Raw genomic sequence first — 24919 nt, forward strand, 5'->3', positions numbered from 1 at the left:
AATCGATTACATCCAGAATTGACTCTGATTCAATTCCAATTAGGGCATTTAAATGGTCATTGGATAAACATATGGATGATATTGGAATAGTGAGGTTAGATGGGCTTTAGACCGGTTTCACAGATCGGCACAACATCGGGGGCAGAGGGGCCTGTACTGCACTGTAATGTTCTATGTTCTAATACTGTAGAAAGAATCTGAGGCATTCACAAGGCTTCTCAGAGCCCCAGCAGGTAGTTCCTGTGAGACCTATTGTCGAGACATAAAAAGATGGAAGTTTTCCAGAAAGCCTGGGAGTTCACTCCCCATCCCTCACTCCCCACTGCGCAGATGGTTCATTCAACACTCACAGCAGTTTAATGCTGGCATCTGAGATTTTATCTCTGCACATTTCAGCAAAGGCAATAACCCATTAATCCGGGCACATTCACGTCTCTCCTTCACATAACAAGAGAGGAATTTTATCATCTGCTGGTATGTGTTTTAAAGGGCGGCACAGTGGATAGCACTGCTTCCTAAGTCTACTGACTTGCCTTGATGTAGGGGATGGGAGAAGGATTGACCCAGGGGAATAGCACACCTGCACTAAAACCAAAAAAAAAATCAAGGGCGACTGGGATGGAATTCCAACAATTCCAGATTCCATGCCAAATCCCAAAGTGGAACTCAAGCTCTTGGCTTTCTCCGGTCTCAACAGGTTTGAGACCATAGTCTTTACCTTGAAGGCAAAGAGAACCAGAGCAGTCATGTCAACTTTGGTGGAGCAAGTACAACTAGTGAGCAAGTAGACGATGTTTTCAGCAATGTTTATGAGGTGACTCAGATCAGGATTTCAGTGACTGGTAAGCACAGTTCATCGACTCATCAAATATTGTTTTGCAAGTTTTCCAAGCTCTTTAAACGCGTCGGGTCTGAAATGGCAACATGGCAGGGATTCGCCCCTCTAAGTAGTTTAACATTGGCACCTGAGATTTCTAGCTGTGCACATTTCAGCAGAGGCAATAATCCATGAACCCGGGCAGGTTTACATCTCTGCTTCACATTATAAGAGAAGAATTTTAGATGAACTTGCTGGTATGTGTTTCATGATGGCAGAGTGGATAGCACTTATTGCCTCACAGCATCAGAAACCCGAATTCAATTCCAGCCTCAGTGACGTGCCTGCATGGTTTTTCTCTGGGTGCTCTGGTTTCCTCCAAAGATGTGCGGGTTAGGTGAAATTAGACAGGGGAATTAAGGGTCATGGGGAGAAAGCGGGAAAGTGGAACTGATCCACTTCAGATCAGCCATGATCTTATTGAATGGTGGGGCAGGCTCGAAGGGCTAGATGGCCTACTCCTGCTCCTATTTCTTATGTTCTTATGAAATGGCCATGCTAAATTGCTCCTTAGCATCAGAAGCACTAGCTAGGGTAAATATGTGGGGTAAAGAGATAGGGCTTGGGTGGGATTGTTCAGACTCGATGGGCCGAGTGGCCTCATTCTATTCTGTCGGGATTCTATGATCCTGTGATACCATGTGTCAGTCTGGGCTGTAGTTACACAGAGAAGGTTAAACAGTCATTCAGATCCTTCTTACCGTCCAATAGTTCCACCACAATCTCCAGCCGTTGCAATTGCAAATCCATCAGGGTTCATGCTGGGAAGGATGTGAATCCTCATACTGTCCACCAGCGCAGTAACATTGGGATCCAGACCATAGCCAGTGACGAGGTATTGAATCAGGTGCAAAAGCAGTTCCCTGCCAACAGGCTGCAAGCAAGGGAACCAGTTTCAATAAGCTCACATACAGAGATTTAGGTTCACCAAATGCATTAGAGATGATGGGAACCACTGTTCATATCAACTGAAATTGCGAGAACAAATTGATTTCTTACTCATTATTTTAATAATTGCTTGACTATCAGAGGAGATGCTGTGCGCCCAATTCAGGTGGCTTCGTACACTTGGGATATTGACATGAACTCCAATTAAGTCTTAAATCAAATTGGTCAGGATGTGATGTTGCCCACACTGCGTGTAACTTCGCCAGTGATAAAAGTGAATGCCTGGGGGTGGGAAATGTCCGTTGTGTGTTTAACGGTCAGTTTTGGCTGCTGGAGGAGACAGTGGCTCCATAATCTGCCTCGCCATGTGCAGGGTGGAATTAGGGTTGCCCGTGGCAACGCCAGAAGCTAAATTTTGCACAAGCTGACTTGTTCCAAGTCAAAGGTTTAATTTTCTGGGCCGTTCAGTCTCCCCGCTTGCTGGAAGAACGCCACTGGGGCAAGTAATAAAAAATGCATGTAGCTTGTTTGGCGTACATCCAGATTCAGAATGAAACGATGAACAGCAGTATCCAGGATTTCCATCAGCAACTGTTGATATTGCTGAGAAATGTCAATTTAGGAATCTCACAACACCAGGTTAAAGTCCAACGGGTTTATTTGATAACACGAGCTTTCGGAGTGCTGCTCCTTCACCTGATGAGTGCCCTGATGAAGAAGCGGTGCTCCAAAAGCTCGTGCTACCAAATAAACCTGTTGGATTTTAACCTGGTGTCGCGAGACTACTTACTGTGCCCACCCCAGTCCAACACTGGCAACTCCACATCATCACAGAAGCCGAACATGGGTTGCCAACCCTCAAGGATTGGCCTGGAGTGTCCAGGAATTGAAGATGAAGTCTCTAGGATTGAAGACCACGCACTCCAGACATTCTCTCTTCTACCTTCTTCCGGCAAGAAAATGTCTGAGGTCACATACCAACCGACTCAAGAACAGCTTCTTCCCTGCTGCCATCAGACTTTTGAATGGACCTACCTTGCAGTAAGTTGATCTTTCTCCACACCCTAACTATGACTGTAACACTACATTCTGCTCTCTCTCCTTTTCTTCTCTATGAACTGTATGCTTTGTCTGTATAGTGTGCAAGAAACAATACTTTGCACTGTATGCTAATACATGTGAGCACAATAAATTAAATCAAATCAGTCCCCAACTGTAAGGGATCTACATTTGTCTTCAACAGTCTTTTTCTCTTCATGCATCTATAGAAGCTTTTGAAGTCAATTTTAATTTTTCTGCAAACCAACTCTCGTATTCTATTTTCCCCTTCAGAATTAAACCCTTTGTCCCCTTCTGCTGGACTTTAAATTTCTCCCAGTCCTCAGGTTTGCTGCTTTTTTGGGCCAATCTATATGCCTCCTCTTTGGCTTTAACACTATCTCTGATTTCCCTTGTTAACTATGCATGAGCCACCTTCCCCACTTTACTCTTATGCCAGACAGGAATGGTGAAGTTCATTCAAGTGTTCTTTAAATGTCTATCATTGCCTATCCACTGTCAATCCCTTAAGTATCCTTTGTCAGCTTATCCTAGCCAATGCACATCTCAGACCATCAAAATGAGCTTTCCTCAAGTTCAGGGCCCTAGTGTCATACTTAACTGTGTCCCTCTCCACTTTAATGAAGAATTCTACCAAATTATGGTCACTCTTTCCCAAAGGATCTTGCACTACAAGGTTAATCCTTTCTCATCACACAATACCTAGGCTAGGTTGGCCTACTCTCTAGCTGGTTCCTCGGCATATTAGTTAAAAATGAACCTTCCCTTATATATTCCAAGAAACCCTCCTCCATTGCATTGCTACCAGTTTGATTTTTGATTTGCTTTGATTTATTATTGTCACATGTATTAGTATACAGTGGAAAGTATTGTTTCTTGTGTGCTATGCAGACAAAACATACCGTTCATAGAGAAGGAAATGAGAGAGTGCAAAATGTACTGTTACAGTCATAGCTAGGGTGTAGAAAAAGATCAACTTAGTGCGAGGTAGATCCATTCAAAAGTCTGTCAGCAGCAGGGAAGAGGCTGTTCTTGAATCAGTTGGTACGTGACCTTAGACTTTTGTATCTTTTTCCCAAAGGAAGAAAGTGGAAGAGAGAATGTCCGGGGTGTGTGTGATCCTTAATTATGCTGGCTGCTTTCCCGAGGCAGTGGGAAGTGTAGACAGAGTTAATGGATGGGAGGTTGGTTTGCCTGATGGTTTGGGCTACATTCACCACCTTTTGTAGTTCCTTGTCGTTTTGGTTTGGTGAGACCAATCAACATGCAGTCACTCAGGATAACTGTTGTACCCTCACTGCACGCATCTCTAATTTCCTGCTCGATGACATCCCCGATCTCACTGTTTGGTGGTCTGCACACAACTCCTGCTGGTGTTTATTTTTGTCCTTTGGTGTTCCGCAGCTCCACCCATAAAGATTCAACATCATCCAGGCTAATGTCCTTCCTTACTATTGAATTAATCTCCTCTTTAACTAGCAATGCTACCCCCGACCCACTTTCCTTTCTGCCTATCTTTCCTGAATATTGGCCCAAGTGCAAGTGTGCTCAACAAAGTCATGGCTAACTGCTAAGGAGCAGCATTGTCAGCTTAATGGCCAGTTGTCCTGCCTAGGCTGTGATGTAAACCTGACACAATGTACTTATGTGCAAATTCAAGCTAAACTGAAGCAAAGAGCACTTACTTCATTTCCATGGATATTTCCAATGTATTTAAATTCAGGGATTCCAACGCTATGTTGCTTTGGATTTTTTCCAATGACAAGGACCCATAATTCTACTCCTGTCAGAAAATAAAGACCAGGAATTAATTTCCCTAAAGCTTTTGTGTTTTTCTTTATTTATTTACGGGATATGGACGTCGCTAGGAAGGCCAGCATTTATTGGACTAATTGCCCAGGAGAAAGTGCTGGTGTTCTATCTTTTGAAACCACTGGAGTCGGTGTGGTGAAGGTACTGGTTTCACGTGTAAGTGATGTGGGAATGCCGGCGTTGGACTGGCGTAAACACAGTAAAAAGTCTGACAACACCAGGTTTTAGTCCAACCGATTTATTTGATAATACTCACAAGCTTTCAAGGGGACTGCCTCTTCGTCAGGTGAATGGAGAGTTCTGGCCTCAGACAGAGCGTATAAAGCACAGACAGTTTAGAGATTACTGATTAAAATGCGAATCCTTACACCTAACCTGCTGTTCAAGACCTGAAGTGGCTGACAATGTGAGTGGAAGGAGCACTGATCACAGGTTACAGAGATGTGTATTGTCTCCAGACAGTACAGTAAGTGAGGTTTTGCAAACCCAGGCAAGTCACGGGGGTTACAGATAGTGCGACATGAACCCAAGATCCCTGTTGAGACCATCCTCATGTGTGCGGAACTTGGCTATCAGCCTCTGACCTTCGGGTAAGCATTCTCCAAGGCGGCCTTCACAACACACGACAGCGCAGAGTCGCTAAACAGAGACTGATAGCCAAGTTCCGCACACATGAGGATGGTCTCAACAGGGATCTTGGGTTCATGTCGCACTATCTGTAACCCCCGTGACTTGCCTGGGTTTGCAAAACCTCACTTACTGTACTGTCTGGAGACAATACACATCTCTGTAACCTGTGATCAGTGCTCCTTCCACTCACATTGTCAGCCACTTCAGGTCTTGAACAGCAGGTTAGGTGTAAGGATTCGCATTTTAATCAGTAATCTCTAAACTGTCTGTGCTTTATACGCTCTGTCTGAGGCCAGAACTCTCCATTCACCTGACGAAGAGGCAGTCCCCTTGAAAGCTTGTGAGTTTTATCAAATAAATCGGTTGGACTAAAACCTGGTGTTGTCAGACTTTTTACTGTTTTCATGTGTAAGGACAGCAGTCCTCCTCAGTGTTTTGTCTCGGTGAGAGTCTTTACTGGACTGCCAAAAGATGTCTGCCTTCAGAGGCAGCTCATGGCATAGTAACATGACGCGTGTCAATCAGATTAGTTACATTTCAAAATGTGCCCTCACAGTGGCATCAGGGAGATGCAGAACTTAGATGAAGGGGTGAATGTGTGGTTCAAGTCAAAAAGGTATGCGTTTTGGAGAAAATCTTGTCCCCGTGAGTTTGCTGCCTTATCCTTCGATTGTTGAAGTCAAGGATTTGGGAGTGGCTTTCGAGAAACCTCAGATAGTTGTTGCACTGTATCTTCTCAATGGAGAACACAATGGGCGGCACAGTGGCACAGTGGTTAGCACTGCTGCCTCACAGCGCCAGGGACCCAGGTTCAATTTCTGGTTTGGGTCACTGTCTGTGCGGAGACTGCACGTTCTCCCCTTGTCTGTGTGGGTTTCCTCCGGGTGCTCTAGTTTCCTCCCACAGTCCAAAATATGTGCTGATTAGGTGCATTGGCCATGCTAAATTCTCCCTCAGTGTACCCGAACAGGCACCGGAGGGTAGCAACTAAATAAATTTAAACACTGTAGCCACTGTACGATGGTGTTGGTGGAATGTTTATTTATCAGTGTCACAAGTAGGCTTACATTATCACTGTAATGAAGTTACTGTGAAAATCCCTTAGTTACCACACTCCGGTGCCTGTTTGGGTACACTGAGGGAGAATTTAGCATGGCCAATGCACCTAAAGTAAGTACATCTTACAGACTCTGGGAGGAAACAGGAGTGCCGGGTGGAAACACACGCAGGCACGGGGAGAACGTGCAGACTCTGCACAGACAGTGACCCAAGCCGGGAATTGAATCCAGGTCCCTGGCAACGTGAGGCAGCAGTGCTAACCACTGTGCCACCGTACCGCCCAGTGAATGTCCACAGTAGTGGTTTTGATGCTGACAAAACAGAAAGCTTTGTCCTGGATTATGTAACAAGATACCCAAAACTTAAAACAACAGTTCAATTCCCCATCTTTGTTGAGTTAGCTGATCCCAGCTGGAGCATTTGATGTGCTTCTGTTAGTGTCACCATTCTTGGAATTGAGACAAGGGAACAGCGAGAGGTTTCACTCCTGATTCTCACCCAAGGACTCTTTTTCAAGTGCACATATGAATATGCAATGAGAGCAGGATTGAGCTCAGCAGTAATCTCTGCTGCAGTTAAACAATCATTGTGAAGGCCCGAGGCGAAGAATGGTCATTCTTTCACAACTCTTGGGGCACGTGCATGGCAGGCAAAGCTGGCACTTAGTGCCCATTTCTGGCTGCCCTTCAGATGCTGGTGGTGGGCTGCCTTCTTGAACCATGCAGTCTGTAAGGTGGAGGTACTCACTCCACAATGCTACCAGCCAGCTCCAGGATTTAGACCCAGCTACAATGAGGAAACGATTATATATTCAAGTCAGGATAATGTGTGGCTAGGAGGCAGTGTTGTTCCCTTGTGACTGGTGTCCTTGACCTTCGAGCTGGTGTAGGTCACAGATTTGGGAGCTTTTGGGAGCTGAATTTGGTGAGGTATTTTGGAGGCCTGATTGACATATTCCTTAAAAGAAGTGAGCAGAGGAGGAGAGAAAACCGTTCCCACAAAAAAAGTAATTGAATCATCTCCAAAAACAATAATATCACAAGCAAAAAATGTATTGGATTCTGATTTTAACGCCTTTACATGACAAAATGACTCATTTAACATTTAGATAAGAATCGTTTAAATCATAGAATTATACAGCACAGAAGGAGGAGACCATTTGGTTCATCGTGTCTGTGCCGGCCCCTTTTAAAAAGTAACCTGATTTGTCTGACTTCTCCAAACCCCCGCCCACTTCCATCTAGAAGGACACGGATAGCAGATACATAGGACTATCACCACCTGCAAGTTCCCCTCCAAGCCACTCATCATCCTGACTTGGGAATATATCACCGTTCCTTCACAGTCACTGGATCAAAATCCTGGAATTCCCTCCCTAATGGCATTGTGGGTCAACCCACAGCACGTGGACTGCAGCGATTCAAAAAGGCAGCTCACCACCACCTTCTCAAGGGCAACTAGGGATGGGCAATAAATGCTGGCCCAGCCAGTGATGCCCATGTCCCACGAATGAATAAAAAGCAACACTAACCCCATATTCCTTCAATTTTTCTCCTTTAAGTATTTACCCTTTAAAGGCTATTTTTGAACTATAACTCCCCTCCCTACCACCAACACCACCTTCCCCCATGCTCCCCCCCCCACCTCCTCCGCCCCAACCCACCCTATCAGGCAGTGCATTCTAATTCCTAATCACTCGTTTCATTAAGAAAAGACTTTTCCTCATGTCACCTCTCACATCGATATGGGTGTCACAAATCATCGAAGTCTCACAACACCAGATTAAAGTCCAACAGGTTTATTTGGGATCATGAGCTTTCGGAGTGCTGCTCCTTCATCAGGTGAGTCACTCACCTGAGGGAGCGGCAGTGCTCTGTAAGCTCGTGATTCCAAATAAACCTGTTGGACTTTAACCTAGTGTTGTGAGACTTCTTACTGTGTTCACCCCAGTCCAACGCCAGTACCTTCACATCATGTGAATCATATAATCATAAAATCCTTACAATGCAGAACAGACCATTTGACCCATCGAGTCGACACTGACTCCCTGACTCTCTCTTACCCAGGCCCCCCCCCCACCAAGCCCCCCCCCCCCCCCCCCCCCCCCCCCCACCAAGCCCTATCCCTGTAACCTCACATACTCCCCGTGGCTAATCCATTTTACCTACACGTCTTGGGACACTAAGGGGCAACTTAGCATGGCAAACCCACCTAACCTACACATCTTTGGAGTGTGGGAAGAAACCAGAGTACCCAGAGGAAACTCATGCAGACACGGGGAGAATGTGCAAACAGACAGTGGCGCAAGGTTGGAATTGAACCCATATCCCTGGAGCTGTGAGTCAGCAGTGTTAACCACTGTGCTGCCCATTGGTCTCCCAAGGAACGCAGCTGGTAACAGGACCTCCCAGAGGTGCTCAGGTGAGTGCTGGGGCAGTGCCAGGGAAGTGCCAAAGGGTAGAGCCCGAACAGTGCCAGGATAGTACTAGCGGGCTGTACCAGGGTAGTGTGCTGGTGTATTGTTTAAAACGGTGCCTGATCTTTGCGGCTCAATCATGGAATCATACAAACTACATTGGGCAGAAGGAGGCCATTCGACCCATCAAGTTTGCACTGACCACAATCCCACCCAGGCCCTATTTCCCTAACCCCACATATTTACCCTGCTAATCCCCCTAATACTAGGGTCAATTTAGCATGGTCGATTCACCTAATTCACACATCTTTGGAGTGTGGGAGGAAACCAGAGCACCCAGAGGAAACCCATGCAGATACAGGGAGAATGTGCAAACTCCACACAGACAGTGACCTAAGCTGGGAATCGAACCCAGGTCTCTGGTGCTGTGAGGCAGCAGTGCTAACCACTGTGTCACCTTGCCATCCCAATCAGATTCTCCCCGTCAGTGTTACATTGTGGGATCCGCCCATTATGTTTTTCAGACTGAAGATGGGGACGATACGATGGAGAAAGCTGCTGTTGGCAGCTTCACCGCTGCTTTTCCTGCCTTCTATCAACCTTAGCCGATATCTGGAAAAAGTCAACTCTCAGGACTTGCTCTGTCTCCACAAAGAGACTCAACTGAACTGATTAATCCATCAGGGATGCAGGAGAACATACAAGGATGGAATGAAAACAATTGGAAAGTAATTAATTTTCACTGAATGGAAGTTTGAGATCATCTCGTAGATTATTGAGAGAAAAGAAATCATCTCACAGATGATTGTGCAGATAAATGGATGGTTTGATGAAGTGACATGTCTACAGATAGAATTAATGCCCACTGGGTTGAAAAGTATTTCAAGTTACCCACTTTGTAGAATCATTCTTTATTTGCTACTCACCTAAGTGAGATTTTGTGAAGGGTAATTTGGAGAAGAGATTCGATAGAGGTGTTTAAAATCATCAAAGGGTAAAATCATCAATAAAGGGTCTCCAAGGACTGAAGGCTCAGGGGACACAGGTTAGAATGAGGGCGGCAGGGATGCAATGGGAATGACTCAGGCATTGAGACCTAAGTGAGATTATAGTTTATTCAAATGAAACGCACTACATCACAGACGGGGTGGGGAGAAGGGACAATAATGTCACACGTTATGTCAGCGTGACTTGAGGCTTCTCACAAGATTTTCCACTCCCGTCGCTGAACCAGCCCAGTGAAAACAGGAGCGTAAAATCCCGGTCCCAAACAACCAACAAAGTAGTAAGTGCCATTCGAGAATGGCTCGCCATTTCGTCTGCCTAATTTTAAGGCACCGTTTAATGCCTTCAATACTTGGCTTTGAAGAGAAGTTCCCTCGACGGGCATAAGGAAAACGGAAAATGGTGGAGAAACTCAGCAGGTGCAGCAGCGTCTGCGGAGAGAGAAAAGCAGAGTTAACAGCCGGAATGTTTGCACCCTTCATGCCGGCGGGATTTTCCAAACCCCCACCGCAGTGAACAGAGGCCATCAAATTCTCCAACCTCACGACAGCGGGAGTGTGGTGTGAACGGCCAGTCAGGTTTTGCCCAACATTTCAAGTCCATATATGACCCTTCATGTTGTGTATTTATCATTACCCAGCCCCAGGCTATGCCACCTCCCCTTTATTTAGAAAGAAAAGGAAGGCCTGCATTGACATAGCACCTTTCATGAGATCCCAATGCGTTTTGCAGCCAATGAAGTACATTTTGAACTGGAGTCTCGGCTGTAATGTAGAAATATAATGAAGTTGCTGTATACGAAGGTTTAGGCATCCGCCCACAACACTGGGAATGTCTTTCCAATTGCGAGACAGAAGACAGATTGTACCAAGTTCTATAAAGAATGCATTGTAATGCTGAAATGTCAGCAACTGAGCTTCCAGTTGAAGTCAGCATACTTAACAATTCCATTTATTTACATGTCACTGAATTAAACAATCCAATTATTCCCATGCTCGTTTGTGAAATGTATTTTTCCTTCTCAGTAATCTGTCAGGTAATCATGAACTCTCCGAAATCTGCCCTCGTAGAGAATGGATTGGTCCATTGATATTCTGGATGATCAATGGTCCAAACTGCTTCTCATTCATTTCTGTTGGACAGAATCGCAATCCACAACTCATTCCATATGTACTCCTATTTGTCAGAATCCTAGCGTACTAAACATTTGCGGGCGGCACAGTGGTGAGCACTGCTGCCTCACAGCACCAGGGGCCTGGGTTCGATTCCTGGCTTGGGTCACTGTCTGTGCAGAGTCCACATATTCTCCCCGTATCTGTGTGGGTTTCCTCTGTGTGCTCCAGTTTCCTCCCACAGTCCGGAAGACGTGCTGGTTAGGTGCATTGACCATGCTAAATTCTCCCTCAGTGTACCCGAACAGCCACCAGAGTGTGGCGACTGGGGGTTTTTGCAGTAACTTCATTGCAGCGTTAATGTAAGTCTACTTGTGACACTAATAAATAAGCTTTAAGTTTTGCTCATCCCCTCTTGATATATAGAATTCAACAGTTTCCTGTTCATTTCCATTCCATGAAATCTTATATCAACCACAGAGAAGCCAATCCCATTGTGAAATATTTCCTAATTCTGTGTATTCTTTTGTGTTTTGGGTATAAAGTATTTAAGCACAGTCTGTTCTTGATCAGCAAACATTCCTTTCACTGACTGAAAATGAGGAAGAATATTGAGCAAAACACTGACTGAATTAAAATCAAAATTAAATTTCTCATTAAATCAGTGATTTTCTACTGCAGAGCTCTGGGTTCACTGCAGGATTACTTTACCCCCAGATCATAATTTTCTGACCAGTCCTACACTTCCTTATGCCTGTTAAAGAGAAGCCAAGCACAATATCCATTTAAAGACACGTCTACATTGTGCATCCTGAACCACTTGTCTTCTTTCCTGCAGTATTTATATCCCAGTCACTCTGGCTGCCCCATGTGTAGAGTCATAGGGAGGGATCTTCTGGCTGCACTTGCCCCAAGACCAGTAAACCCTGCCCAAGATCAGTGGACCTTTACATTGTCCGTGTCCCGCCCACTACAATTCCTGTGGCAGACGGAATGGGAGAATTCCGCCCATTAAGTCATAGAGCAACACAACAGGGAAACAGGCCCTTCAGCCCAAACAGTCCATGCCCTCCCAACCAGTCCCAATTGCCTCGTTTGGTCCATATCCCTCTAAACCATTCCCATGCATATGTGCCTCGAGTGCACACAACATTCACTCCAAGGTCTCAACACCACCTTTTGCGTTTGTAAAGGTGTTTGTTCTCAGCAGTGGGTATTTCTAAAATTACATCCTTGCAAATTCCTATTCTACACCCACCCCCACCACAACGCTGCAGGTAAACTGGCCTCCCCTGCATGGCTTGCACAGATAAAGCACAAAATAATTCACCTGTGAGAGACACATACGAGCTAGCTTTGCATTTCACTGCTACTCAGCCTCTTGAGTTTGCCATGTGGTGCATCATGAACTGAATCTGAACTCCTTCAATTCTTTGAACTCAGAACTCAAGCTGATTAAATACTGATCCACTTCTCTGTGCAACCATTGAGCGGTAAAGTGTTATCTTCACTCCCTTGCTGGTGCACTCTCTGAATAATTTTCCTGTCGTGCCCACCCTGGGACTGGAAATCCCTGCCCGACATCACTGGGCCTCTCAATGCTCCGTGGAATTGTCTGTCCCATCTTCGCTGATTTCGATTCGATTCGATTCAATTTATTATTGTCACATGCATTAACATACAGTGAAAAGTATTGTTTCTTGCTTGCTATACAGACAAAGCATACCGTTCATAGAGAAGGAAAGGAGACAGTGCAGAGTGTAGTGTTACAGTCATAGCTAGGGTGTAGAGAAAGATCAACTTAATGCAAGGTAGGTCCATTCAAAAGTCTGACAGCAGCAGGGAAGAAAGTGTTCTTGAGTCGGCTGGTACGTGATCCCAGACTTTTGTATCTTTTTCCCGACGGAAGAAGGTGGAAGAGAGAATGTCCGGAGTGTGTGGGTCCTTAATTCCCGAGGCAGCGGGAAATATAGACAGAGTCAATGGATGGGAAGCTGGTTTGCGTGATGGATTGGGCTACATTCTTTTGTAGTTCCTCATGGTCTTGGGCAGAGCAGAAGCCATACCAAGCTGTGATGCAACCAGAAAGGATGCTTTCTATGGTGCATCTGGAAAAGTTGATGAGAGTCGTAGCTGACACGCCACATTTCCTTAGCCTTCTGAGAAAGTAGGTTCCGTGGGAGGCAGGATCTGAAGACTCGCTCCTACATGTTATGTAGTTAATCCTCAGAGTACAGACAGTGTCACCAGGCCCTTCCATGCACAACTTATCATAGAATCCCTGCAGTGCAGAAGGAGGCCAATCGGCCCATCAAGCTTGCACTGACAACAATCCCACCCCAGGTTCTCTCCCCGTAACCCCACATATTTAATCCCACTGACACTAAGGGGCAATTTAGCATGACCAATCAACCTAAACCGCATATCTTTGGAATGTGGGAGGAAACCGGAACACCCAGGGGAAACCCATGCAGACGTGGGGAGAACGTGCAGATTTACAAAGACAGTCACCCAAGGTGCGAATCAAACCCAGCTCCCTGGCGCTGTGAGGCAGCTGTGCTAATCACTGTGTCACCGTGCCACCCTTATTTCCTCAACTCAGTCCTTTGTATCTTCACCCTACCATCACAGCCCCATCCCATGGGGTAAACAAAAAGAACACAGAGACCCATACACCGTAAAGAGAAGTAGTGGCGCGGTGACAATCTCATTAGACTAGTAATCCAGAGGCCCAGCCTGATTCTTTGGGACATGAGTTCAAATCCCACCATGGCAGCTGCTGGAGTTTAAATTTAATTAATAAAATTTGGGATTAAAAGCTAGCCTTGGCTAGACCAGGAAATCGTTATTAATCATCGTAAAAACCCATCTGGTTCACTAGCAAATCTGCCAACCTTAACCAGTCTGGTCCACATGAAACTCCAGACCCACAACAATTTGGTTGTATCTTAACTGCTCCCTGTAATGGCCAAGTGAGCCACTCAGTTCAAGGGCAATTAAGGACGGAGTAACAGATGCCAGTGACACCCACATCCCATGAAAGATTACTTTTTTTAAATTGGGGAACCTCTGTATCAGAAATTTCTCTCTAACCTCTGAACTGGCAAGCCCTGGGAATTCTCAATCCATTGTAGCTTATCAAAAGCTTTCCTTCTTATCTCAAGTCTCCCTTGAACCTTATTCTTTTCACGTTTGGATTCTCCAGTCCTGCGCTCACAGTGCCAAGTTAAGGGGTCCACCAACATGTACTTTATCCACATCTCTCAGCATTTGTAATGTAAAAATACCGACATACTAAAATGTCTACAGGGGATGGTTACCAAGCCTGCCTCATACTTGTGATACCTGCTGCATCAAGGTGAGAAACCTCTACAACCACTCCTCCCTCCACCCCACACACACTTCCCTCACTATATGTCCCCAACATACCACCATGTGCTCCTCATCTCCCCGAACACATCACACCACCGCCTCTCCTCAACACCCGTTCCAAGCAGTGCCAGCACCAAGGGTATGGATAGGGTGAGTAGGGAACAGCTGTTCCCCATGATCAATCACTGGGGAGAGGGGGCATTGTTTTAGGGTATGATATTAGTTTTAGGCGGCATGGTGGCACAGTAGTTAGCACTGCTGTCTCACAGTGCCAGGGACCCAGGTTCAATTCTGACATCAGGTCACTGTCTGTATGGAGTTTGCATGTTCTCCCCGTGTCTGCATGGGTTTCCTCCATGCTCTGATTTCCCCCCACAGTCCAAAAAACATGCTGGTTAGGTGCATTGGCCATGCTAAATTTCCCCTCAGTGTACCCAAACAGAGTGTGGTGACTAGGGGATTTTCACAGTAACTTCATTGCAGTATTAATGTAAGCCTTGTGACACTAATAAATAAACTTTGAAAGTTTGAGGGGAAGGGGTTGGAAATTCAGAGGGGATTTGAGAAAGAACATTTTCTCTGTGCGGGAAGGTAGTGGAGGCCAAAAAACTCACAACCTTTGAAAAATATTTAGATGAGCACTTGGAACATTCAAGAATATGAGACAAGTGCAGAAAAATGGGATTAGTGCGCCTCTAGTGGTAGATATTGTCAGTGCTGACATGATGGGCTGAAGGGCCTTTTCTGCACTGTATAACTTTATGAAGTGAATTTTTCCTATCCCGTCCAATTGTCTTCTTTCCCAATGAACCTAGGATTCTATGACCTGCTGCCATGCAAAAAAACAGAGTCAATCCTCTTCAACCCTTCAGTGATCAAAACCATCCAGGAGATCAAGCTGACCGTGCATACATTCACTGCTAGTGTACCGAAAGTTTTAGATTTTCAAAATAAAGAATGGTTTCGAAGGAAAAACAATGGAAGCTTAGTCGACAAATTAATGGCAAGACAGACATAAACCGAGAGTCATCATCAGAAGAGTAAGGAAGGGATGTTAGAATTTTCTTGGATCCTTCTTGGAACACATCTTTATTCATCTGTGGGACACAGGCATCACTGGTTGGCCAGCACTTATCGCCCATTAGTTGCCCAAGGATAGTTGAGAGTCAACCACATTGCTGTGGCTCTGGAGTCACATGTAGGCCAGACCAAGTGAGGATGGCAGGTTTCCTTCCCTAAAGGACATTAGTGAATCAGGTGGGTTTTTCCAACAATGGATGACAGTTTTATGGTCATCAGTAGATTCTTAACTTTAGACACTTTTTTATTGAGTTTAAATTTACCAGCTGCCTTGGCGGGATTTGACCTTAGGTCCCCAGAACATTAGCTGAGTTTCTGGATTAGTAGTCTAGTGGTAATATTGCTTGGCCAATCGCCTTCCCAATTGAGGCAGAGCCTAAACATAATTCAAGAGAGATTTAGAAAGAAAACAAGCAGATGCAGGCACAGGGTAAAGAGATGGGATCAGAATGGATAACTGCAGCTGCAAAGGCGTCAGAGGTGTCAGATGGGCTGATTAGCCTGATTTCATGCCGTAATTCCTGATTCTGAATCTCTGCTCAAATTGTTCTCTGTTGAAAGGTTCAGCAACTGAAGTGATTCAGCAACCTTGACCTTATACAAGACAGATTTATCCTAAAATAAATCTCAGGGATACAGAATGCGTAATAGCATATTCGCTTGTTACTGAAAGTGACATTGTTCATTAGTCCACTGGGTTAGGTGGATTTGGAAGGTGCGTCAGTTAGCTCTGAACACCCTTTCTTCCCACATTTATCCCTGAAAGTGAAGCCGCTCAGCCCAAAATTTAAATAAGAGGAAAAGGGAGAGTTTTTTTTAATGGGACATTGTCCGCAAATATCCTGCTGATGCTTACAGAATGCTCAATGTTCCTTACTCAAGATTAGCCAATGGTTTTACTGCAGGTTTCGAACACTGTCTCCCATAATATAGAATTAGGGGAAAGCATGGTATTAAATGAAATGAGCATTATTAATTTACCTTGAATATTTTTTTTCCTGGTGGGGAGTTCAGAAAGATTGAAAACAGGAAGCCCGGAACATATGCTGTACAATAAATTATTCAAAACGTTGCTCTGGCAGTCAGGGCTAATTAAAGGGACACTGATTGAAAAAAAGTGTTTGGAAAGCCATTTTTAATTTGGAGAAGAGGGTAAACTTGAAATAGTTGGGGATCTGTACATGTGTAGATTTATATATGTAATTTTAGAAGTTTGGCAGAGTCAGTTGTGAGTTGTGCCTCGCTCAGGTGAGACCTAGGAAATAAAAGAGGGAGATGACACCTTTCGCATCATCTTTAGCTCAGATTCCTCCAAATAGTTGACCTCACAAATTTTCCCTAAAATAGGTACACCCAGAGACATGCATGTGTGTGCACGCATAGATATATATACATATATGTATTATACATGTGTGTATAGACACATATACACACACATCCATATATGTAACATATATATAGGCACAGATATACTTACACACACAAATGCCCTTATGCACCCAGAGATGCATATGCACATAGACACACAGGCTGAAATTTTACAGCCTCACCTGCCACTGGAGTCGGAGTGGGTGTGGGGCGGAAATTGGGAAGATCCCTTGACCTCGGGGGGGATTTTTATGGTTTCAGGATAAGCAAGGCTACAAAGTCCCATCCACAGAGTCCACATATAAGCATATATACACATACAGTCCACACACGTATGCAAACATACATACACATACAGCCCACACACATATACATACATACATATACAGCCCACACACATGTACAAACATATACACACATACAGCCCACACACATATGCAAACATGTATGCACATACAGCCCGCACACATATGCAAACATATATACGCATGCAGCCCACACACTTACAAACATATATACACTTACAGCCCCCACACATATACAAACATATATACACATACAGCCCACACACATGTACAAACATATATACATACAGCCCGCACACATATGCAAACATATATACACAGACAGCCCACACACATATACATATATACATGTACATCCCACACACATATACAAACATATACACACATAAAGCCCACAAACATATGCAAACATATATATACATACAGCCCACACACATATACATATATACCCGTACAGCACACACACAGACATATATGCATGCGTACAAATGCTCTCATAAACACATTGCTAGAGACATGGACATGTGCACACACATGTATATATGGCTGGGATTTTCCAGCCATTCACGTCACTGCAAGTGAGGACAGAGAATTTGGCACTCAGCCAAATCTCCACTCACTGCCGTGGGGCTGGAGAATCCCACCTGTGTGAACTGCCAGGAAATTCTAAATATTTATATATGTATATACAAACACACCTTCAAATAAGTATACAGACATATATATATGTGCTCACAGTGAATGCACTTTTAACTGCTGACTGCATCTAGTTCTCCATTTAATGTAAGTCTGTTGTGAGAGATGTACATTTTTACACTGTCATCCATTTCTTCTATCCGTGACACAGCCTAGAGAAGAAAATAAATGACATTAATGTCTGTCTCCCACCCCCGGGTAACTCTGATAAATTATCCGATGAATCCAGAAACATTACCAGAGGCGTGACAATTATTAACACCACTAAGATACCTGACAATTGGATTCAGAAATCTTTCCAGCTTGTTCTTTTAACTGGTATTAATGAAAGGGTGCAGATACCCCATCGACATTGGTTCTGTAAGTCTCTGTGTTCCTGCTGCTTCATGCTACATAGCTGGAATGTCAATAGCTAACGCTGACATTGTGAGAATTCTGGTGCTCGTTACCTCAGTCGCTTGCTCTCTCTTTAAGCTGTTATACATTTTCCTTTGCTTTATCCTTACTTTCCAGGTGGAAAGTGGAATGTGGGGAAAGGCAAAATGATGAGCAACCTCAATACTTATTCCAGGCTCTTACAGTTCAAAAATGTAAAACAGACTAGATAAATTGAGTCTATAACACAATCGTTAAAGACTATATTTCCTTCTTGAATTGACTTCTTCACTGCAGCCTCCAGTGCAGCTCTTCAGTCCAAATTCAATTCATGCCAGCTGGATTGTAAAGCTGTATCTCGTACTTTGCATTGATCTCACCTGACAAAACAGCAGCTCCTGAAAGTTGAGGGGTGGCACGGTGGCACAGTGGTTAGCACTGCTGCCTCATAGCGCCAGGGACCCGGGTTCAATTCCGTCCTTGGGTCACTGTGTGTGGAGTTTACACGTTCTCCCTGTGTCTGTGTGGGTTTCTTCCAGATGCTCCGGTTTCCTTCCACATTCCAAAAATGCAGAGGGATGAATAGGGTAAATATGTGACGTTATGAGGATAACGCCTGGGTGCAATTGTTGTCGGTGCAGGGTTGATGGATCAAATGGTCTCCTTCTGTACTGTAGGGATTCTATGACTGGAAACATACAAAACTTGCAGGAGAGAGGCAGCACAGCTTTAGACAAGTTTCAACTCACTGAGGCCTGAAAGGTCCGAAAGACGTGCTGGTTAGGTGCATTGGCCGTGCTAAATTCTCCCTCAATGTACCCAAGCAGGCACTGGATTGTGGCGACTAGGGGGTTTTCACAGTAACTTCATTGCAGTGTTAAGGTAAGCCTACTTGTGAAATTAATAAAAATATGAAATGACTCTTTGGATACCAATGGATGAGAAGTGATGCCGAAATGATCAAAGTACGGGCAGCAGGATAGGTACCACTACTCCGTCACTGAACTCCAAAGGACCAAAGGTTCACCTACTCAAGCTTACAGGATGAACATACCTGACCATTTAATGCTTTGGTTTTGCAGACAGTCAGAGTCAGAGATTGTTACTAATAAATGCAAAAAGGGAGTTCCAGAGAAACTATTTTCCCCAAAGAACAGTTGAGGCCACCAGCATAGATGTATTTAAGGGAAGCTACATAAAAATGTGGGGGAGAAAAGAATAGAAATTTATGCCAATAAAATCAGTTGAAGAGGGGTAGGAGGAGTCCAGGAGGGAGTAGAAACACCAGCAAGGGTGGTATTGGGCTGAAGAATCAGGAGTAAGATTCTCCAGCCTCCCAGCCGCATGCTTCCCACTGTTGGTATGGAGATGGTGTGTTGTTTGCTTGTGGTGGGATTTCCCAGTCCCGCTGCAAGCAAATGACTATTGACGTCACCCCACGCCAGCGGGAAACTCACGGGCGGGGTGCACTGCCGGCAGGACTGGAGAATTGCACTGGCGTGAACAGCCGGAGAATTTGGGCCCTTGTTTCTTGCTTTGTGTTCTATGTCGTTCTGTGAAAGCCTGGGCTTGCAAAATCCTAATAACTGTCCTAGTTTGAGACAATTCACATCTCTTTATCCTGTGATTATCCCTCTCTCCACTCGCACTGTCTGGACCTGTAAAAACTTGATTACCTGTAAAGACTCGCATTCCAACCCTTATCTTGCACTTGTGTCTCTGTCTATGTATGTTGTGTTTGTGAAACTACCTCTCCACTCACCTGAAGAAGGAGCAGCGCTCCAAAAGCTTGTGATTCCAACTAAACCTGTTGGACTTTAACCTGGTGTTGAGACTTCTCACTGTGCCCACCCCAGTCCAACACCGGCAACTCCACATCAAGTTCTATGTAAAGTTTTCCAAAGTGAGTTCACCTCCGAAAATGGAGGCAACGAAATAAAGCAGAAAATGGAAGTGCTTTTAATTGTTTTAATTAGGTTGTAGATCAGACAGAATACAGTATGCAGCTTGGACATAATGATTAAAATGATAAAAACGGCAAGGAGGAAAGAGAAAAGAAAAAAAATGATCAGGCAGAAGGAAGCGTTAAGAAGTCTTTTAATTCTAGTTCTGAATAATGTAGCAACAATGAAGTTATTCCTCACCTGGGGCACTTTGATGAGTGTAATAGTACCGTTTGCTTTGGCAGCAGAACAACAGAACAGGAAACTGGCTGCAGGCTCCACGTAGATTAAAATTTCCTCCTCTGAAGGGTTAAAATACTCTAAAGCATTCTGTTTAATCTGATGAATGTTCTTACACTGCCATTGAAAAGGATTGGGATTGGTATTAAAGTCTTTCTTGTGCCTCAGTCAGATGGCATCGCACTCCTGCAAGTGTCCTTGCCCGTCAGACCTGCCTGTTGTACACACTGTGTAGACCACGGTGGAGCCTGGGGCAAGGATGGGCCATTCGCAAAGGGGCCAGCATAAGGCAGATGTTCAGTACGAACCAGCATCGGAGCTTACTGTGTCCCAGAGGAGGCCCAGTCTTTCCGATGCCATTGTTAATGAGTATTATAGGAGGCAAATATGTAAATTAGCATTCTGATTAAGTCAAATCAATCTTGGAAGATGTCGGTGATGGAGGGAGCATTGGAGCTGATTGCCGAACTCTCAGCCAGTATGAACATGTTAATGAGTGATTATCTGGAAAAGTGGCTATTTTTAACATTCTCAGATCCATGTGTTAAATCTAACAGCTTGCTAGGTCCTTTCCAAATACAGCCTCTGCTGCCTACTGCTTCCTTGTGTTTAAACTTCTGTGGAATCTTAGTATTGCAGAGACTTATCCTGAGCGCTGTTTAAATTGACTTTCCATAGATACCACCAGACAAAGCAAGCAATCTTCAGTACACTTGAATGTTTATCTGAAGCTGGAGCCTCAGTAATATAAACAAATACTACCCTTTGTTCCTCATAACCTCTATTTTTCTTTCTGTTTTGGAAGGTTGTACCCTTTAGCAATTGATATGCAGGGAACCTTGAGGCACTCAGACTGCAATTTACTTCAGAGCCAAAGCGCGTACCTGAGGGGGTTTACCTTCCGTGAGATTTTCACACAGGTAGGAGCCTTGTTGCAGCCTCTAAGCACAGTGTTTGCTTGCTGCTCCTCTGACAGCTGGCTAACCTGACTGAGTCTAACTAAAATGAAGAGATTGCAGCCTACATTGCCTAGCACAAGAGGGGAGAGTAATTGTGACACCCAGCAGGTTTTGCAATCTCAATTTTATTTCATTCTGGATAAAACAGGTATCCACACAGATTCTCAGCTCTGGAATTCCCTCCCTAAACCCTACCTATCTCTCTCCCTAAACCCCACCTACCTCTCTCCCTAAACCCTACCTATCTCTCTCCCTAAACCCTACTTATCTCTCTCCCTAAACCCCACCTATCTCTCTCCCTATACCCTACCTATCTCTCTCCCTAAACCCTACCTATCTCTCTCCCTAAACCCCACCTCTCTCTCCCTAAACCCCACCTATCTCTCTTCGTAAACCCCATCTATCTCTCTCCCTAAACCCCACCTCTCTCTCCCTAAACCCCACCTATCTCTCTCCCTAAACCCCACCTCTCTCTCCCTAAACCCCACCTATCTCTCCCTAAACCCCATCTATCTCTCTCCCTAAACCCCACCTCTCTCTCCCTAAACCCCACCTATCTCTCTTCCTAAACCCCATCTATCTCTCTCCCTAAACCCCACCTCTCTCTCCCTAAACCCCACCTCTCTCTTCCTAAACCCCACCTATCTCTCTCCCTAAACCCTACCTATCTTTTTCCCTCTCTTCCTTCAAGACCCAGTAAGGAGTCTCACAACACCAGGTTAAAGTCCAATAGGTTTATTTAGTAGCACAAGCTTTTGGAGTGCTGCTCCTTCATCAGGTGAATGGGAGTTGGGTTCACAAACAGGGCATATATAGACACAAACTCAATTACAAGATAATGGTTGGAATGCGAATTGTAACACATAATCAAGTCTTTACAGGTACAGACATGCAAGTGGAGAGAGGTTTAATGACAGGTTAAAGAGGTATGAATTGCCTCAAGATAGGACAGATAGTGAGATTGAGTTTGTGTCTATATATGCCCTGTTTGTGCACCCAACTCCTGCTCACTCGATGAAGGAGCAACACTCTGAAAGCTCGTGATACCAAATAAACCTGTTGGACTTTAACCTGGTATTGTGAGACTCCTCACTGTGCCCACCTCAGTCCAATGCTGGCATCTCCACACCATTCCTTTAAGACAGTCCATCACTCCTTGACGAAGCTTTCAGGTCACCTGTCCTTGCAACTCCAGAGGTGGCTGGGTATTAAATTTTGTTAGTTATGCTCCTGGGAATGTTTAACTTGGTTCAATCTGCTCTATAAATGCATGGTGTTTTTGTTTGTGTGACCATATAAGATAGGTGACAATGATTTGGGCAGCTGGCTTTACATGTCTCCTCAACAGGTAGACATCTAATCCTCAAAAAAACACTTGAACACTTTTCTGCTCAAGGAAAAAGTTCCCTTTTGCTTGTTCTTTATCCTGTTCTTGGGTTATCTGGACATTACTGCTTGTGGGTTCTTGCTGTGCAACTGGCCGCTGTGTTTCCTACATTACAACCGTGATCATACTTCAGAAGTACATGCGGGGGTGGCATGGTGGCACAGCGGTTAGTATGGCTGCCTCACACCGCCAGGGACCCGGGTTCGATTCCCGGCTTGAATCACTGTAAGTGTGGAGTTTGCATGTCCTCCCTGTCTCTGCATGGGTTTCCTCCGGGAGCTCCGATTTCCTCTCATAGTCCAAAAAATGTGAGTTAGGTGGATTGGCCATGTTAAAATTGCACCTTAGATTCAGGAGGATCAGATGGGTAAATATGTGGGTTAAGGAGATAGGGCCTGGGTGGGATTGTTATCGGTGCAGGTTTGATGGGCTGAATGGCCTCCTTCTGCACCATAGGGCTTCTATGATACTTCAAGGTTTATTTATTAGTATCACAAGTAGGCTTACATTAACACTGCAATGAAGTTACTGTGAAAATCCCCTAGTCGCCACCTCCAGCACCTGTTTGGGTACCCTAAGGGACAATTTAGCACGGCCAATGCACCTAACCAGCACATCTTTTGGACAGTAGAAGGAAATTGGAGCACACAGAGAAAACCCATGCAGATATGGAGAGAATGTGCAAACTCTGAACAGGCAGTGACCCAAGTTGGGAATCAAACCTGGGTCCCTGGCACTGTGAGGCTGCAATGCTAACCAATGTGCCACTGTGCTGCCACATCTGGCGGTTGTAACAGGTGCTATATAAATACAAACCTCTTCCTTTGCATTTTGCGTCTTTGAATGTATCTCCAGATCCCTTGCTAAATATCTTAAGTTTCTCTATAATCTTAAGTCTTGCTTTTAAGCTCCAGTACACATAGGTCTGACTTAGGTCTGAAGTATCTAGTATACAATGCGGAGTACGCAATGTTGACTTGCAATTTGTTCTTCTGAAGCCTTACCATCTATTGACTTTCCAATACTGTGCAGATGGGTGATGGCTGAGTGATTAGTTCTGATCTCCCGAAGAAAGCTCTGCAGCTGGTGAGCATTGTGGTAGGTGAAATCCAGAGCAGTGTAGGAACCGAGGAACAAGACAAGGACTGAACAGGAGCACAGCATCCGAGGGAGACCCATGTCAGAACACAACCTTCGCCTTCACAGCAAACAAGTGCGGGCTTCTGCAGATAAATATTTATCATTAATACTGCTTTAGAGTTAGAAAATATACACTTAAACCATTGATAAGGAGTGATGCTGAGTGGCATGGTGGCACAGTGGTTAGCACTGCTGCCTCACACCGTCAGGGACCCAGGTTCAATTCCAGCCTCAGGTCACTGTCTGTGTGGAGTCTGCACATTCTCCCCAGGTCTGTGTGGGTTTCCTAAGGGGGCTCCAGTTTCCTCCCACACTCCAAAGATGTGCAGGTGAAGTGAATTGGCCATGCTAAATTGCCCCTTGGTGTCAGGGGGAATTAGCAGGATAAATCCCTGGGGTTATGGGGATAGGGCCTGGATGGGATTGTTGTTGATGCAGGCTCAATGAGCCGAATGACCTCCTTCTGCACTGTAGGGGTTCTAGGATTCTATGACCTGATAAGTGTGATTTAAGCATTCAGCCATTCGGCCCACTTTCAGATAAAATCCTCAAAGGCCATGCATTCATAGTTCCCCAAGCTTAGGTGGCATTGACTGGGGCTATTATCCTGCTGTTCCTTACTATCAGCACAGCACAATGGACAGCAGTGGTTCAATAAGGCAGCAGCCCATCCCCTTCTTAAGAGATGGGCAACAGGAATGCTAGCCCTGATGGCGATGCCCTTTCCCCACCAAAGAAATGTAGTTTGAATGGTGATGTTAGCACTGCTGCCTCACAGCACCAGGGACCCATGTTCAATTCCCAGCTTGGGTCACTGCCTTTGCGGAGTCTGCACGTTCTCCCTGTGCCTGCATGGGTTTCCTCCAGCCACACCCAACATCCAAAGATGTGCATGCCGTTAGGTGGATTGGCATGCTAAATTGTCCCTTAGTGTCCCAAGATGTGCACATTAGGGGGACTAGCCATGGTAAATGTGTGGGTTATGGAAATAGGGCGGGGGAGAGCCCCAGGGTATGATACTCTGTCAAAGGTCAGTGCAGACTCAATGGGCCAAATCACCTTCTTCTGTAGTATAGGGATTCTAAAGTTTATTTATTAGCAACAAGTAAGGCTTACATTAATGTTGCAATGAAGTTACTGCGAAATTCCCCTCGTCACCACACTCCAGTACCTATTCAGGTCAATGCACCTAACCC

The 24919-nt window shown here is 44.9% G+C and overlaps 1 protein-coding gene across 1 annotated transcript in view; it reads right to left on the reverse strand.

Moving 5' to 3' along the window:
• LOC145357575 (carboxypeptidase D-like) overlaps positions 1–23808 on the reverse strand; it is a 188056-nt gene extending 164248 nt beyond the window's left edge. Inside the window, exons 1-3 of the mRNA XM_080211050.1 lie at positions 23588–23808; positions 4510–4607; positions 1579–1751 (exon numbers count right to left, since the gene is read on the reverse strand). Of these exons, the coding sequence (XP_080067176.1) occupies positions 1579–1751; positions 4510–4607; positions 23588–23762 (446 nt within the window). The 5' untranslated portion in view covers positions 23763–23808. The remainder of the gene's footprint in view (positions 1–1578; positions 1752–4509; positions 4608–23587) is intronic.
• Positions 23809–24919: the final 1111 nt, after the last annotated feature.

This window comes from Carcharhinus amblyrhynchos, chromosome 23 (genome assembly GCF_965287045.1).
Source record: "Carcharhinus amblyrhynchos chromosome 23, sCarAmb.v2.hapA, whole genome shotgun sequence".
Taxonomy (NCBI): Eukaryota; Metazoa; Chordata; class Chondrichthyes; order Carcharhiniformes; family Carcharhinidae; genus Carcharhinus; species Carcharhinus amblyrhynchos.